Source organism: Pteronotus mesoamericanus, unplaced genomic scaffold, assembly GCF_021234165.1.
Source record: "Pteronotus mesoamericanus isolate MK-2021 breed Mesoamerican mustached bat unplaced genomic scaffold, CSHL_Meso_final scaffold_21, whole genome shotgun sequence".
NCBI lineage: Eukaryota > Metazoa > Chordata > Mammalia > Chiroptera > Mormoopidae > Pteronotus > Pteronotus mesoamericanus.
The window spans coordinates 5,523,756-5,540,537 of record NW_026555310.1 but is presented as its reverse complement, the minus strand read 5'-3'; the positions used below and the strand labels follow the sequence as shown (position 1 = coordinate 5,540,537).

The following is a 16,782-nucleotide window of genomic DNA, read 5'->3' as shown; positions in this document are numbered from 1 at the left end:
CAGGCAAAACTAAGCTAGGACAAAGTCCACCCAACAGCCCTCACCTGGGGTATCAGCTTTGCCTTCAGGGCCACGAGATTCTTCATCTGCAACCTCTGCACCATCATCTCCTATAAGCAACAGTTGCCACTCTAATGAGAGATGCCCTATATCTGACATTCAGAATGTGTCCCCAGCTCAAAAGGCCAGGGCTCTTGGCCTACCCTCAGTTACTAGACACTAGCCCATCCCCCACCAAATTCCCTTACCAGCTCCTAAGCACAGAGGAAAGTTGGATCCCTAAAGACCACCTCCCCCGCCATGACTGACCTTTCTGTAAGGTGGGGAGCTCCTTCCTATCTGAGCCTCCATCCCCCTTGACTTTCGGGGTTCCGAGTGCAAAGCTTGGACGGCCCACTCCAACAGCAAAAAGGGCTTTTCGGCTCAGGTCCAGCAGCTCCTTCCCAAAGAAGGCCTCCTGTGGGAAGAGGCAGGGAGAAATAGGCTTCTACAGGTCCTGCAAGGCAGACAGCCCCACCCCATCCCGCAGCCTTCAGAGCCTAAGGCCCACCTGCAGGTACGCAGGAAACATGTCCTCTAGTTTGCTCTTCTTGCGCCCTCGCCGCTGCTGCTTCTTTTTCTCATCCACATCAGCTAAGCTCTGGTCTATAGAGCCCTCTACTGGCAGGTCAGCAGGCATCGCTAGGGACAGAATAGGGGTTGGCTCCTCTGGGGACACTGAACATGTTGCTTCCAATTTAGCCTAAGGATGTCTTCTGCCTACTCTCTCCCCCAACACCAAATGGGCCCACCACCCTCTCAGTCCTTGGCGTGAGCCACCCCCACAAGCCTCCCTGGCAGTCCCCTGTAGGTCCTATGATCCCCACCTTCTCCCAGGCCCCGCTGGAGCCCTCACCCGTCTCACCCTCGTCGGGCTGCCCATCCCCACTCAACACCTCCGCCTGTGCAGCAGGCCCCTTTTTCACACGTGTGTGGGATTTCCGCTGTCGCACCATGAAGCCACCAATGCCTATGAGGGGGCAGAGCGGAGGCTGAGAAGCTGTTGGGGATCAGGGGAGCCTCCCCACCCCACCCCACCCCATTCCCCATCCCAGGGCCTCACCAGGCCTATAGGGTTTTCGTTTGCGTTTTTTGCTCTCCTCTGTCTCTTCCTTGCCAGGCTCCACGTCGGGGCTGACGGGGCCCTCCAGTTTAATTTCACATTCCATGTGCTCCACACCAGCTGCATATTCAAACAGAGCAGATAAATGGGAGGCAGAGCAGAGGCATGGGCCGTTTAACTTTGTTATCCTGCCACCCAAGAACGGAGAGCCAAGTGCCTTGCCAGAGCCATTTGAACAAGACCGACAGTGGCTTGAGGGTGACTGGGAGTGGCAACGCTGCTCCCATTCAACACCCAGCTCTCACAGGCATACCGCTCCCGCCACTCTGTCGCTCCCTGAGATTCTGCAGCCTAACCTTCACCCTTGAGTAGCTCATCGGTGTCCAGGTCCCCGTCCTTCTTGTCATCAGGACCAAGGGCATCTGAGGGCTCAGAACCTTCCAGCCCAGCCTCTCCTGGGAGGCCAAGCCGTCCTCGCCGCTGGCGCCGCTTGTGTAGGGGTGACATGGTAAGGTTACGCAGGACAGCCATGCCAGTTTCTGTCAGCCACACACCCTCGAAGCGAAAGTACTGGGGCTCTGCACAAAGGGAAGAGCATGTGACCCCCGGGAAACCAGAACTCCAAGTTTCAGCCTAAGTCCCCTGCTGGGACAAAAGCAGTGAGAGAGATACCAAAGTCCAATCTGGGGCTTGAGGGGTGGAGAAGACAGGCCACCACAGGAGGCTAGCGAAGGTCCCAATTCTTCATCCACGACCCAAGGGGATTAAGAAGCTGCTACTGCAGAAGCATGACTTTGCTCATGATTAACCCTAGGCTCACCAAATATATTCTCTACCTGTCTGGGGCTAGGAGTGCCCCTACTTGCTGAATGCCAGAACACAGGGCCCAAGATGCCAGGAGCAACCCCTATTTCATAATGGAAAAGGAGATGGCCCCAGCCCCATCATTGAAGAAACAGAGCAGGTCCTGTGCTCTCTGGTAGCACAGAGGCCATATTTCCTGGTGGAAAGAACTCTGCCTGGGAACTTGAGGCCTTGGTTGCAGTCACTAACTTTGCCACTAACCTACTGGGTGATCTTGAACAAGCTACTGAATCTCCCCAGCTCTTAGTTTCCTCCTCTTCAAATGAGATAAACGCAGGGAGTTGGAGCTGGACTAGACTGTAAGTTCTCTGGCTTTGGCATTCAGAAATTCTGTGACTCACCTGGCTCTTTCACCTTCATAGGCACCAACTCTGGAGGTGCAACAGGAGCTGTGGTGAGAAGGACAAACCAAGGCAGTTTGAGGCCCTGTCTCAGAGCAAGGACACTCGAGCCCTGACTCCTGCTCCCCATCCCCAGCACCTGGTACTCACCAGCAGGCTTTACCACGTAAGGCTGGCAGGAGACACAGTCAAAGCCCTCATCAGCTGCCTGCTCCACATCATCCTCCGTGAAAAGGCTCTCGCAGCCGGCATGCATCCACCTGGGAGAAGGGACACGTAAGGAGACAGACCCAGACATGCAAAGCTGAAAACAAGGGAAAAGGAAGCCAAACAAGGGGAAGGGTGCACCCTCACCGTTCACAATGGCGGCACTGGATCAGAAGGTCCTCTTCCACATATGGGGCATGACAGATAGGGCAGGTCACCAGGCTGGCACAAGGCCCACAGTGTGTGTAACTATTCTGCCATTCACAGTGGAAGCCAGGGGAGGCGGCCCCACACTGCATACATGACACACACCTGGTGGGAGCAGAAAGACAGACCCTCAGCCCCTAACTTACCCAAGGCATCCAGAGGTGCTCGCTGAGAACCATGTGACCAGATGGCTTTCTAAAACAGCCTCTGTCATGCTCTCAACATCACATCCACCCTGACACCTCAGGCCCAGGGCCCCTCTGAAGATCGTGGGTCTCCTTACCACTTGCACTTCCAGCCGCCCTTCGGCACGGTGAGCAGTGGGGGGTCCAAGCAGTACGTGTGGTAGCTAATGTCACAGTCATCACAGAGCAGCAGGCGTGAGGGGTCTGAGGCCTGGCCGCACACCTCACACACGATGCACTCCACGCAACGCCAGCCCTTTAACAGCATCACCTTGGTGATCTGGCGCAGAAGAGGAAATTTCTCAGGGTATGAGGCAGAGGGAAAGGCAAGCTTATATGGGTGCGGCTAGAGGTCTGCCCAGGACAGACCTCCTTTTGAGCATAGAGAGGCTGTGCAGAGCATCCTCACCCCGTATGTTAGGGTTTATAGTTGCATGTGAAAGTTTATTCTTGTATTATTTAATTATTATACTGTTTTCCATACAAACAACTCTAAACCTACTTTTGCCACACCCTGCAGTAACTCTTAAATTTAGGCTCCCAGGGATCTCTGCTGTTCAGAGAACAGCCTGACCTGGTCACTGCCTCATTATGAGAATGGAATGGCAGTCTTTCACTAGTCAAGCCCCCCAAGAAGCTTGCAGATAGATTAGGTTGCATTAACCCCATTTTCTTGAACATTTAAAGCCTGCTTCTGCTCCAAGTTAGGGAATATTAGCATTGGACAAGTTCTAAATTAACATTAATGAAAACATAACCAAATGATTGTGCTTGGGTCAAAAGCACTCTCCTTATAGACCTTTGCATATGGTTTTCCTTTTACATTTTATCTCCAGACTTTATCATGTTTTCTACTAGTAAAGTTCTCACAGTTTCTATGATAGACTGAGTTATATTAGCAAGTCATGGTCTACCACCAACAAACTATAAGGACCACCACCACTTCCAAAATGTTTTTCCCCCAAGATGAGCATGATCGATGACTTCCATGACCAATGGCCCCTTTAAGTAGTGTGGGGCTTAGAATAAGAAATAAGTGACCCCATTCCCCAGCCCAGGCCTCTTGGGCCATGAACTCACCTTGCTGTTGACACAGTATGGATGATAGCACTGTGAACACTGGGAACAGGCAAGGAGGTGGCCCTCTGCCCCCCGGCCAAAGCTGCCACATACCACACACATGTCCTAGGGAAATACACAGAAACCCCAATGTCCACCTAGGTCTCCTCATCCCACTCAGTCCTGACAACCGACTACAACTCTAATCTGAGGGAGGAAGTCAGGGAACCAAAAGCCGTGACATCACACTGTGAGCCACCACAGGACCCTGTTCTTTCTTAACATGCCTTGCTCATCTAATCAGGTAATTTGAACTGAAATAGCCTGACGTAGGTAAAGTTAAGAAGTGAAAAGAAGAGCAGAAGGTTAAAGACTAGTCAGGCTGAGAGTAACACATGTGCCAGTATTCTATCAGCTTTGAGATTATTCAAGTGAAAACATACGTAAGCTCCCTAGAAGATAAACTTCAACAGGGCAGAAACCATTTCTGCCTTTTCACTGCTACATCCCTAGCTCCTAGGTCAGTGCCAAACTCAGAGACCCTCAAGAAAAATTTGATGGATGGACAAACAAATAAACAATATGATTCTGATTCACTGTTTTCTAATTAGCTGAGTAGCAAAGTACGTCCTTGGTTTTCTGCATCTCCTTTCCCACCTAAACACACACACCCAATGTCAATCTGCCAGTCTCACTACTAAGAATGGGACTACACCAGTCACATGTGGTACCTGCATTAGGACAAACTTGTCTGTGTTGGAGAAGAGAACCACAGTATTTTGCATGGTGTCGTCATCATCATCTTCTTCTTCCTTGCTGGGAGAGCTATCGATATCAGCAACCTTATAGGCAGAGAGTTGTGGAAAGTGAGGCAGCTAAATGTGCCCCAACTTAAGCTGCTTTCCTTTTTGGTGTTGGGGGAAAGAGGTGTGAACCCCTGGCTAAATGAAGGCCAGAAGCCAGACTAAGCAGCAGCAGAACACCCCAGCTCCCAAATTGGGCCTTGGCCCAATAGCAGAGATTTCAGAGAAGCCTGGGAGCCTAGTGGACAGAAGGAGCAGAGCCAGACAGGCCCTAGGCTAGCAGGCAGGCAGGCGAGCGTGCAGGGGACTGACAGGATTAAAGGGTGTTTAATCTTGAAGGGACCAGCTGAAGCATGTTTAGGGAATGGGAGGCCTCTCCTTACTACCAGAGTCTCAATGGAAGAAGTGGTTGATTTTAGCCGGGCCCGTCCTCTCCCACGTCCTCCATGTGCTCCTCCACGTGGCCGGCGTCTTCCTGGGAAACTACTGCTGCGACCCTGAACGAGAGAAGTGGGTGATTACAGGGACAAGTAAAGGGCCAGTGTGTTAGGTCTACAGGCTTGGAAGGAAGAGAAGAGACTAATGGATAGAACATGACAGGTAATAAAGGCCAGGAGTCCCAGGCAGGACAGGGGAAAAGCTAGCATACAGATAGCAACGTAAGTAGCTCTTCTCCCCAGAAAAAGTGGCCAGGTGGTACAACTGGTGCGGGGGGAGAGGGGGTGGCGGTGGCAGGGGGAACACTGGCATTCAAGAACTGCATTTCTAGCCATTGCCGGGCCAGTGTAGCTCAATGGATTGCATGCTGGCCTGCAAACCAAAGGGTCACCAGTTTGATTCCTGGTAAGGGCACAAGCCTGGGTTGCGGGCCAAGTCCCCAGTAGGGAGTGCTCAAGAAGCAACCACACATTGACGTTTTTCTCCTTCTCTTTCTCCCTCTTCTCCCCCTCTAAATAAAATCTTAAAAAAAAAAAAAAAAAAAAAAAAAAGGACAGATGTGAGTTTCTAGTCCCGATTCTATTATTGAGCAACTCTATTACTGAGTAACCATGAAGCTGGGCAAGTCACTTCCCACTCTACTTATCAGTATTCTCCTTAATAAAGTAAGAGGATGGACTAAAGGATCTCTGAGTCTAGAATTCAATAAACCATATGGGAAAGTATTAGTGACACAGAACTCTACCTCTGACACTAGCATGAAGTTGACCACATCCCGTGAATAGCCCCTCACCTGTTTAATGCGGGAACGAGCCGGGGAGCTGCGCCGCCTCCCTTTGTCCCCCTCAGCTTTGCTTCCACTGACAGCTGTCCCAGTATCACACAACAGCGAGTCATCAGTCTCTGGCAGAGAGTCAGTACAGAGCCGAAGGGAGCCTTCATCTCGGGCAGGACTAACATCTGTAGATACCCCCAACTCCATAGATAAGGAGCCACCCCCCTCAGGGTCAGGAGAGCCCAGCATGGGCTCCGAACCAGGGAAACTGGCACTGGCATCGCCCTGGCTCAGATTGGAGATCTCATTAACGATGTCAGATTTGATGAGAGCAGGTGGAGTAGGGGCTACTGGTGCATGTGGCTCCTCTTGCTCTTCACAGGGTGAGCCCTGCCCTGTCTGCTTGCATTCTGGGCCATAGACCTCCATAGGGGTCACAGGGGCCAGCTCCTCGGGGTCCAGGAGCACAGGGGAACCCTTAAGTTCACTAGCCAAACTGCCAGGGGTCTGCCCAGCCTCTGGCTGGGAATCAGGAGTGTCAGTCCCATCCAGAGGGGCTGTGTCTTCACCCAGGCCAGAGAAGTCATCCAGGGCTGGGGCAGGGCTGGGCGCAGGGCAGGAAAGGTTCTCCAGGGGGGAGGGGAGAGGACTAGTAGGGCTGGGCTCCAAGGCTGGGCATTCAGGTTCAGAGACTTTCTCAGTCTCCATCTCAGGTGGCTCAGCCTCATCTGAGACCTCCACTGCCTTCTCCATGGGACTCAGTGGGGAGGGGATGGACAGTGGCAGAGCAGGAGGAGAGCACTGGGAAGGAGGGGAGTTCTGGGGAGGCAGGGAACGCTGGAGGAGTGGAGAACACTGAGGGGGAAGGGGCTCCATCAGGATGGGAGAGGTCAGCCCCATTGGGGAGCCTGGAGATGGGGGAAGGATCATAGGGGGCACAGGCTCAGGGTCGGTGCAGTTAGCTTCCGGTGGAGGGCTAATGGGTGTCTCTAGGATGGGGGCTGCCAATGGTGACTCAGGGTCACTGTCCCCCTTGGCACCAAAGGGGTACTCTAACTCCCCCAAAGGAGAGAGGGCTGGTGGAGCTGCAGCTGTGATGATGGGTGAGAGCGGAGGAGGAAGAGAATCTGGAAGGAAAGAGAAAAAGGGGGGGCTCTTAGATGTACCATAAAAAATTAAGACTGTCTGAGAATAAGAAGATATTATCCCCTTACCTGGTGGCATTAGCTGAGGTGACAAGGAAGGCTCCCTAGATGGGGACAACGGCAGCTCCTCAGGCAGAGGTGACAGAGGTGGTTCCCCAGGCTCAGACAGGGCCGGCTCTCCAAGCAAGGGGGATAAGGGTGGCTCCCCAGGTGGGAGGAACAAGGGCAATTCCTCACGTGCAGAGCATAGGCCTGGCTCCTCAAGGGGCTCTTCAGGTTGAGGGGACAGGTGTGGTTCCTTGGGCTGAGGGGACAGATGTAGCTCCTCAGCCTGGGGGGACAGGTGTAGCTCCTCAGGCTGGGGGAACAGGCGTGGTTCCTCAGGCTGGCAAGCCAGGCGCAGCTCCTCAGGCACCAGAGATGGCTGTGGCTCCTCAGGCATGGGGGACAGGTGCAGTTCCTCAGGCTGGGAGGACAGGTGCAGCTCCTCAGGTGCAGGGGTTAGGCACAGTTCCTCAGGCTGGGGCGACATAAGCAGTTCGTCTGGTGCAGGAGACAGGCGCAGCTCTGCAGGCCGGGGGGACAGGTACAGCTCCTTAGGTCGGGGGGACAGGCGCAGCTCCTCAGGCCGGGGGGACAGGCGCAGCTCCTCAGGCCGGGGGGACAGGCGCAGCTCCTCAGGCCGGGGGGACAGGCGCGGGTCCTCAGGCCGGGGGGACAGGCGCGGCTCCTCAGGCCGGGGAGAGAGATGAGGCTCCTCAGGCTGGGGGGAGAGATGAGGCTCCTCGGGCCGGGGGGACAGGCGCGGCTCCTCAGGCGTAGGGGATAGGCGTGGCTCCTCAGGCACTGGGGACAGATGTGGCTCCTCAGGCAGTGGCGACAGGGGGGACTCCTCCAGCGGTGCAGACCTGAGCAAGTCCTCTGGTGGCGGGGAAGCAGGTGAGTCTTCAGGTGGTGGGGATGTGGGTGAATCCTCAGGTGGTGGGGATAGGCGTGAAGCCTCAGGTGGAGGGGAAGTAGGAGACTCCTCAGGTGGTGGGGACAGAGGAGATTCCTCAGGTGGTGGGGACAGGCGTGACAACTCAGGCAAGGGGGATAGGCGTGATACCTCAGGTGGAGGGGACATAGGTGAGTCTTCAGGTGGTGGGGACATGGGTGAGTCCTCAGGAGGTGGGGAAAGGCGTGATGCCTCAGGTGGTGGGGAGAGGGGAGACTCCTCTGGTGGAGGGGACAGCGGTGATTCTTCAAATGGTGGGAACAGACGTGATGCCTCAGGTGGTGGAGACATGGGTGACTCTTCAGGTGGAGGGGACATGGGTGACTCCTCAGGTGGTGGAGACAGGCGAGATGCTTCAGGTGGTGGGGAAGTGGGCAATTCCTCGGGTGGGGGCGACAGGGGAGACTCCTCAAATGGTGGAGACAGGGGTGATGCTTCAGGTGGTGGGGAGAGGGGTGTCTCAAGTGGAGGAGACGGGGGTGACTCCTCTGGTGGAGAAAAGGGCGACTCCTCCAGTGGAGAAAAAGGTGATGGTGATTCAGGTGGGGGAGACAGAGGAGACTCCTCAGGCGGTGGAGAGAGGGGTGATTCCTCAGGCGGTGGGGACAGACGCGATGCCTCAGGCGGCGGGGATGTGGGTGATTCCTCAGGTGGTGGGGACAGGGGTGACTCCTCCGGTGGGGGCAGCAGTGGCATCTCCTCATTTAGGGGGGCCTCCAAATGGGGCTCAAGTTGGGCTCCTGCTCTCCCTGCAGACATAACATACTATGCTCCTACCTAGCTCATCTCTACTCCACAGAAAGTGCAGGGTCTGGAGCAGAGCAGAAACTGTCTCTTGCCACAGAACACAAGGGGATTACCTTCAGGGACCCTCAAACCTTACTCACCTAGTGGTTTGGCTTCACATTGCAGGGGCCCCGGTTCCTTGGGTTGCATAGAGGTCACGTGCCCACCCTTTGGCTGCCCTTGGCATGCAACGTACAGAGCATCGGGCTCATCAGTGGGGGGATCGCCAGGCTCTGGGGGTGAGAATCTGCAGAGGGTACAGGGGAGCAGGCACCGTGGCTCTCATCAGCTATCAACGCCTAGAGAGTGCACTGGGGCTAGGCATGAATGCTATGGATTGTACTGCCCACCTTAGGGCTCCCGTCTCAAAAGTCAGCTTGCTTTAACGCGGCCCCTGACAACCTCAGCACTTCCAATCCCACAACCCCCACTACTCTTCCAGTCCGCACTACTCACCTACAACAGACAGCAGGATGCTGCTCAGTAACGGAACTGATAGGCTGTCCTCCCTGGGCTTTGTGACAGCGGTAACAGATTGAGTAGTTCTCAAACCACTCAGAGTTAGGATTCAGCTCTGCTGAGCCTGCCCCACAGGCCCGGCATACCCGGCATGCCTAGAAGAAGGGAGAAGGCACAACAGGCACTGGTCAGATAGCAGAGACTGGAGAGAAGCATGGAACTTGTCACAACAGAGAAACTCCAGATGTTGTAGGAGGCAGAATTAGAAGACTAAGGCAGGGTCAAGGACCCTCACCTTGCACTTCCAAGAGTGAGCAGGCAGTTCCTCCATAGGTGGTTCTAGGCAGAAGGTATGGTATCCTTTGTCACATGTCTCACAGACCAACATCTTAGAGTCATTCCCAGGTTTCCTGCAGAGACAGGGCATACAACAGGGTCCTCCATGACCTTGTTTTTAATCCTAAACTATGCTTTGTCCAAGGCTTCCCTCCTGCCCTTCCATTCTTACCTGCAGGCTTGGCACACTTTGCATTCAGGGCACTGCCAGCCAGCACGCTTGCGGGCAGTCAGAGCAGTGTCCAGGCAAGCCCCATGATAGTGATGCCCACAGCTAGTACAGAAGAACAGGTCACACAATTCCCCTGGCCCCTCACATACTGCACAACGAGCCTCCTCTGTAGTCAGAAGGGACAGAGAACACAGATCAGCTATGTATTCTTTACAGGACTTAGCACAGTACTGTCTACATAACAGACATTCCATGGACCAAAATGAACAAATAAATACTTACTAAGTGTCTGCCTAATATATGCTAGGCATTATTCTACACACTGCAGACACCATGCTAATAAACAAGATAGGCAAAGCCCCTGCACTTTCAAAGTTCACACCTATTTTAGTGAGGCTGACAGTAAAAAATTACAGACTTCGATGAGTGCTCTGCAGAGTAAAAAACCCCAGGCACACTTGGCCCCTCGTCTGCCCAATGTCCAAAGCACAGGACTTCTCACCCAGATGTGCGGCACCCTCGCTGTGCTCCGGGCATAGCAGCTGCAGTGTTTTCATGGATAAGAAGGAACCGCTGGCAGTTGCACAGGGGAAGTGGTAAAGCCGTGGACATCCAGGTGAGCGGCAAGGGATGGAGGCACCAAGCCTGGTGCAGTGGGAGCAGCGCTGCCAGGGTGGAGACAAAGCCTCAATGCCAGCCGGCTTCACCCCAGAGCAACCGCTCAGCCACTAGCTCTGCCCTAGTATGCCCACTATCCTTCTCCTTCTACCCTGACTCTCAGAACCCCACCAGCCCTGCCCACCCTGCCCTTTGCCTATGCAACCCCCTGGCCCCAGCCCCACCTGTGAGATCCCTGAGAAGATGGCCTTGTCCACACCACATAGTTCTGGGCCTTCCTGCCCCCATACGCCAGCCGACCACGCAGCACACCAATGGTGAGCCCAGCAGGACCCTGGATGTGTGGAAAAGGGCAAACAGAAAGGAAAGAATTAATAAAAAGGTGATCATTGGCTCAGGACAACCTAGCCCATACCCTCTTTCCTGCCCAGGTCAGTTACCCCACCTCCCCTCACTTACCTCCAGGTTCTCCTAGGTGGGCAGGTGTCAGGCCCTCAGGGAAACCAATCTGTGATAGGTCCTCACTGGGCAGTGCTGCCTCATTGGGCCCTGGGTTCCCCCCAGGGGACACCACTGGACACCGGGGCCAGTCAAATGGCAACTCAAAGCGCCGTAGCTCCCGCTGCCCATGCAGACTGGGCTCCCCGCAGTTACAGAGAGCACAACGCCGCACTGGACCCCCACTGTGGACACACAAGCGTCAGCACCATGCCAGATCCCTGCCCACAGGCACCCCTGACAACCCCACGATTTAACACGCCTATGATTCCCAAACATTCAATGTTCCTAAATACTCCTTCTTGAAAGTCCCAGACTCTCAAATCAAATACTCATGTGCCCTTATATCCTCATTTCCCCAAACTAGTTACCTGCAGTCCTGGGGAGGCTCCTGAAGCCTGGGACCCCCAGAACTGGGCACAGAGACCTCCACCACATGTGGGTTGGGAAGGTCTGCCTCAGTGGCGCCTGACTCCTCAGAGGCTGCAAGTCCATCAGCTGAATGAACAAACAAACAGAGAAGCACTGATCAGCCATCATCCACTACTTAATACCAGTCCACTCATCAGATCCATGAGATTATCTAAAATCCTTGGTGGATCACCGTGATGTCGCTTTGACTTTTGTCCCAAAGAACAAAGTCCTTCAATTACCTGTCTATTAGACAGACTTAGCTCCTGTCCTTGTGCCAGGACCAGAAATCTAAGGTTGTCTGAGATGAGCAGAAAGCTGCCAGCAAACCCAGAATTTGCCCTACTCACCTGCCGGTTCTGAATCTTTATCCTCACCAGGCGGCTTCTGGCTGTCCATCCCTCTCTCCGACTGGGCAGGGCCCTCTCGGGGAGACCTGTCAGAGCCAAAAAACATATCTATATGCCTAGTATGTCTTTCCACTAAACACTTTCCCCAGAACCCTAGGAGAAAAGCAGCAGCTAATGGTACTTAAACCCTACAGAAATCAGAACAAAGCCATACCTACAAACTCCTGTACTAATGACCCCAAAAAAAAAAAAAAAAAAAAAAGCCTTCTCCCTAACGTTTATCTTACTGCCTACTTCCTCCCCAGATAAACACAGACCCTCTTCTCCAACTTGGGATTTTCAGAGGATCCCCTCCCTTCTCCCACTTCGTTACTCCTGTCTAGAGTTCCCAGGGCAACTGTATCCAACTAGAAGAACATCCAGTCTACATCTAGTCCCGCCCTTTGCCTCACGTCTGAGTTCTGGGCTTCTGATGGGCCCTATCCCTGTCCTTCTTCCTCAGGTCTCAAGTCAGCTATCATCCTAGAGGTCTGTCAGTGCCAACCCATGGACAATCATAACCCAGGAAGTCTGAGTACAGCTGAAATTTCTCTCCCAGAGATGGAGTCAGGGGTCTTGGAGGATGTAGAACACATTACTGAAACTAAAGTCCAGATATGGATGGATCTTCCCAACCTCCACTGTTTTCAACCATGATATCCCAATCACAACATAAGAAACTCCCCAATTTCTACCCCCTGCCTATCCAAATCCAGCTCAGGCCCAACTCCCTGGCCACTGCAGTGACTGAACTCAGGATCTCACTCAGCCTGAAGTCCTCAGGTCGTTGCCCTCAGCAACGCCAACTGTCCTTACTCCTCAGATATCCCTAGTAGTTAACAGAAGTGGGCCTTAAGAGTTACTGAGCATGTGTAGCCAGGCCTGAAGCTAGGCATGCTGGGAGTTGTAGTCTCAGGAAGCACACTGCCACTTGGAGGAGTTCTAAACAGGGCAGGACACAGGCGAGCAGAAGAGCTTCCTTCCTCTTCCGTCAAACAGGGTTTCCACACGCACTATGGGGGTTGGGGGGGGGGTAACGGTCTCCTCTTCTAAAATATGCCTGCCTATACCAGCACCAAATATAACACACTAAAGTAATACCTAAGATGGTTGAGATCCACACCTTTGGGCGTATTTTCCTAAGCCTCAGAGGCAACTAAGCATAGTCCAAAAAAGAGAGAAGTAAAGAATAAGAAAAATTATAGAGGTGAAGAAGAGAAAAGAAATTCTACAGAAGGGAAAGGAATAGGTGCCAGCAGCTCTTAGAGGGAAACGTAGGGGCTTAAGCAAAGAAAGAGAAGTACAGTGTTCCCAGAAAAGGGGGGATGTGGGAAAGCCCGAAAACAGAACTTTAAATACATTTTCAGAAGTTTATCTCTCACCTTTTCCACTCCTTTTGTTTAACTCGAGGGACCACACAAAAATCTGAGCAAGGACAAGTCTTTCTTCTCAAAGCAACTACCAAATAAACTTGTCAGCTACTTGGGCTTGAATGACTGGGGCAGATGAAACAGGGGGAACCCTCAAAGGTGCCCAGGATCAATAAATCAATTACTTAAGAACCACAATATCAGTTCTCCTTCCCTGAACTCACATTCTATTTTCAGAGATTGGTAATGAGCCTCCTGTGACATGCCACGGGAAAGAAAATTTTATTTCACTCCCCCCTGAACACACACTAACAGAATCTACTAGATTAGGAAACTGAAGTATCACTTGACACCTGTTACCTCCATTCCCAGATCATCTCTTTCCAAAACCTACCATACAATCACCCCTGAGAGGAAAGCAGGGTGGTCACCTGGCGGGCCCATGGAAAACCTGCTATGGAACTTCAAGGGGCCCTTAGAAGCCACTTACGGGAAGCAAGAGCTGGAGGTCAGGGCACTAGCCAGGCCCCTCTTTCTATTCAGTCATTCAAGGTTGGACCACACCCAAAAGCCTTCAAAGTTTTCTAAACCTGTGCATCTAACTGTGTGCCCCTAAAGATCCTCCACTCACTCTGTTCTCAAAGTTGAGTCCAGAGGATTCACAAACAGTAAGAAATAAAAAGTAACAGTGATAATACAGTGGGTGGGAGGAGGGCTGTCTCACACAAAGCCAGAGGGACAAATTCCTCGGCCCTCCCCCGAGCACAGCCCTCTCAAACTGGTAAGCTCAAGGAGGTACAGAAGCTACCTTTATCCAGCCTTGAGAAACAGAGTACCAACATCCTCCAAAGCTGGAGCCTAACTCATGGAGCCATGGAAAATGAGAGATCAAGAAGTGAGAAGAATGTCCTCCACGCTGTACCAAAAAGAATCTAAGGGCACCTCCAAAAAGCCTGAGCCCCATTTCCCTACCCCTGAAGTCTAGCACTGGACCCCGATGCTGAGTCCTGGCTATCAGGCCTCTGAACAGATCTAAACAAATAAAGACCACAGGTTCCCTGTCCAATCATTCACAGCCAGAAAACACACACACACACACCACCACCACCACCACCACCACCACCACACCCACCCACCCACCCACCCACCGGTTTTTTCCCTAGTTCTAAACTGGGCTAATGCCTGGCCAGGCTTCCTCTGGGGAACTAGAGATCCCCAAGAAGTACAGATCTAGGGAGTAAAACTGTGTTGGCTCCTCTTAGTCCTGGGCCTAAGAAGCCCAAAACAGCAAGGAAGAAGGCAGGGAAGCACACTCTCCTCCGTGCCTCTATGTCAGACCAAAAGCTTTAACTCCATTTTCCCAGCCAAAGGGGAAATGGAGACTTGGAGAGGTGAAAGGCTGAAGGAGGTTCTTGAGTGAACAGCTCTTCTGTAGGACTCAGGACTTCCTGGTTCCCAACCTGAGAATCAAACCACACCTCTCCCCACCCCCATTTTGGGCTGGCCCTCCAGAAAAAATTCAAATGGCAACACACGGGCCCTGTAGACCCTCCGGATTGTGCCTGGGTCATCCTGGGGTAAACCGCAACTAACAATGAGAGGCTCCTCCTAAGGAAGTTCCTTGGGGACAGACAACAGGAGGAGCCCTTCACAGGAGGCAAGGGAAGACAGCATGGGTGACAGCTAGCCACACTCTACCACCCCTGTGCCACCTCGCACCTTGGGGTTACTACTAAGAAAGCTTTCAAGGGCAAAGCCCCTATTTTCCCCTTTCCAAGACCAGGCTGAAAGAGATCTGGCTCATGTATGTATGTTGCAGGGGGTGGAGTGAGGAAGCAAAACAGACCAGCAAAATCCCTGCTGGGCAGCATGACAGCTGGGAGAGGGCTTGTCCTAGCCCAGAGCCCATAGGTGTAAGGCTCATGCTGCACCCTTCATATACTCACATGTACACCCCTTCTCCCCAACACCTCCAGCCAGGGCTGGAGACACTAGCTTCTGCAGAAATAGCTCTGATCAGGTCGTTTCTCCCCCAAAGAGGCACAGGCTACACTATTCTATAGGGTTGGGACAGGATCAGAGGGCCAGTTAACATTGCTTGATCAAAAAGGGTTGGAGAGGTCAGGAGGGGCCTGCAGGATTGGCCAAGGACTTATGGGCAACTCGCTCACCACACTAGGCCTACAAGAAGCAGGAGACAAAAGCCATTTTTTTGCAGCCCACATTCGCAGGGAGCAAATCTCAACTGCCTCCTCTATAATCCCCTGGAGATTATGTCCATCCTGAGAGGAGGGGAGGCAAAGCAGGCTAAGACAGCACTAGGCCTTGCTGCGGTCACTTTGCCAGGCAGAGGTAGTTTAAAGTTGAACAGCAAGGCCAGGGCTGCCCTCGGCCCCACCTCCTTCTTGCCCCAGCCACCCCCTTAATCACATTAGTTAGTTCTCACATCTCCCCTGTGCACAGTGAAATAAGGCCTGGTGAAGGATGGAGGGTTCCTTGAATCTCCCTGAGATAGCTCTGGGTGCCCCGATGGGCAAGACCACCTTAAAGTCCAACCTGGTAGAAAGTCTGACCTGGCAGTGGTACCCTACCCACCCTCCCAAGTTGTCCTGTTCCCAAGGCCCACAAGGAACCCTGACGGAGAGGCAGCCTACTGGAATTGGTGCTGGCATCAGGGCCTGGGTCCTACTTTAGTAGAGCTCCCCCCAACATAAAAATAAACAGGCAGAGAGGCGATCTGGCCAGGTTCCCAAACTCCCGTGGTTCCCTGAACCCCCAGTCTTTAAAGAGGCACACCCCAAGATACCAGGCCTCAGTTCTGCTCCAGCCACTGGCTCATGTTCCCTTGACAGACCCTGCCAAAAGAACCCTCCTCAGCCCTGGCACCCCTTTCTCCAACCTAAAGGCTTGCTGCGGCCAAGATAGTCCATCTGGCTATGCCCCCAGTCCAACCCTTTCTGGGCCTTGGCCGGTCGGACTTCACTCACCTCTTCACAGGGCGATCCAGAAATCCTCATCCGAGAACATGGCCAGAGCCCGGGCCGCTCCCCGACCTCCAACCGCCAGAGCGATCACAGCCGCCCCCCGCACGGGGGGGCTTAAGGGGGCCAAGAACGGTAAATCCAGGTCGGAGTGGCCACCCTCCCCTCCAAAAAAAGCAAGAAGCCAAAGAGGGGTTCTATGCTTCAGGTTCCAGCAGTTTAGGTTTCCATGGACAGCCCGAGGGCGGCGAATCTCGAGCGGACACAAAGAGAGCACCGGTGGCTTTGATCTTGGGCGAGCAGGCTCCGCATCCGCGTCGTCGGGCGGCCTCTCAGTCCTAGGGCCAAGCCGCCCGCGCTGGGCTCGGGCGGAACGTCGAGGTTCTCCAGATGGAACGTCGAGGCGCCTCCCCAGCAGCCCGGAAGGAATGCCGCGCCGCCCCGCGCCGGGCCCGGATGGAACGTGAGACCCTCGCAGGAGCACCGAGCCCCTCTCCCCGCCCGGGCCGGCGCCCCGGGGCCGCGCGAGCTACGACGACGCGGAGACGGCGGGGCCGCAGGGCTGAACCTGACACACACCCAGCGCCGGGCTCCTCGACCCCGAGCGCTCGCCCTCGGCGGCTTCGAGCCCCCCACCTT

At 53.8% G+C, this 16,782-nt stretch overlaps 1 protein-coding gene across 1 annotated transcript in view; it reads right to left on the bottom strand.

The window, feature by feature from the left end:
• KMT2D (lysine methyltransferase 2D) overlaps positions 1–16,782 on the bottom strand; it is a 40,566-nt gene extending 23,784 nt beyond the window's left edge. The window contains exons 1-25 of the mRNA XM_054591160.1: positions 16,150–16,782; positions 11,754–11,839; positions 11,364–11,490; positions 10,954–11,177; positions 10,719–10,828; positions 10,379–10,541; positions 9,877–10,042; positions 9,664–9,778; positions 9,366–9,523; positions 9,011–9,156; positions 7,196–8,872; positions 6,000–7,108; positions 5,152–5,265; positions 4,697–4,807; positions 3,987–4,091; positions 3,005–3,186; positions 2,662–2,826; positions 2,458–2,567; positions 2,308–2,355; positions 1,459–1,680; positions 1,103–1,222; positions 896–1,009; positions 551–681; positions 310–457; positions 45–110 (exon numbers count right to left, since the gene is read on the bottom strand). Of these exons, the coding sequence (XP_054447135.1) occupies positions 45–110; positions 310–457; positions 551–681; positions 896–1,009; positions 1,103–1,222; positions 1,459–1,680; positions 2,308–2,355; positions 2,458–2,567; positions 2,662–2,826; positions 3,005–3,186; positions 3,987–4,091; positions 4,697–4,807; positions 5,152–5,265; positions 6,000–7,108; positions 7,196–8,872; positions 9,011–9,156; positions 9,366–9,523; positions 9,664–9,778; positions 9,877–10,042; positions 10,379–10,541; positions 10,719–10,828; positions 10,954–11,177; positions 11,364–11,490; positions 11,754–11,802 (5,680 nt within the window). The 5' untranslated portion in view covers positions 11,803–11,839; positions 16,150–16,782. The remainder of the gene's footprint in view (positions 1–44; positions 111–309; positions 458–550; positions 682–895; positions 1,010–1,102; positions 1,223–1,458; positions 1,681–2,307; positions 2,356–2,457; positions 2,568–2,661; positions 2,827–3,004; positions 3,187–3,986; positions 4,092–4,696; positions 4,808–5,151; positions 5,266–5,999; positions 7,109–7,195; positions 8,873–9,010; positions 9,157–9,365; positions 9,524–9,663; positions 9,779–9,876; positions 10,043–10,378; positions 10,542–10,718; positions 10,829–10,953; positions 11,178–11,363; positions 11,491–11,753; positions 11,840–16,149) is intronic.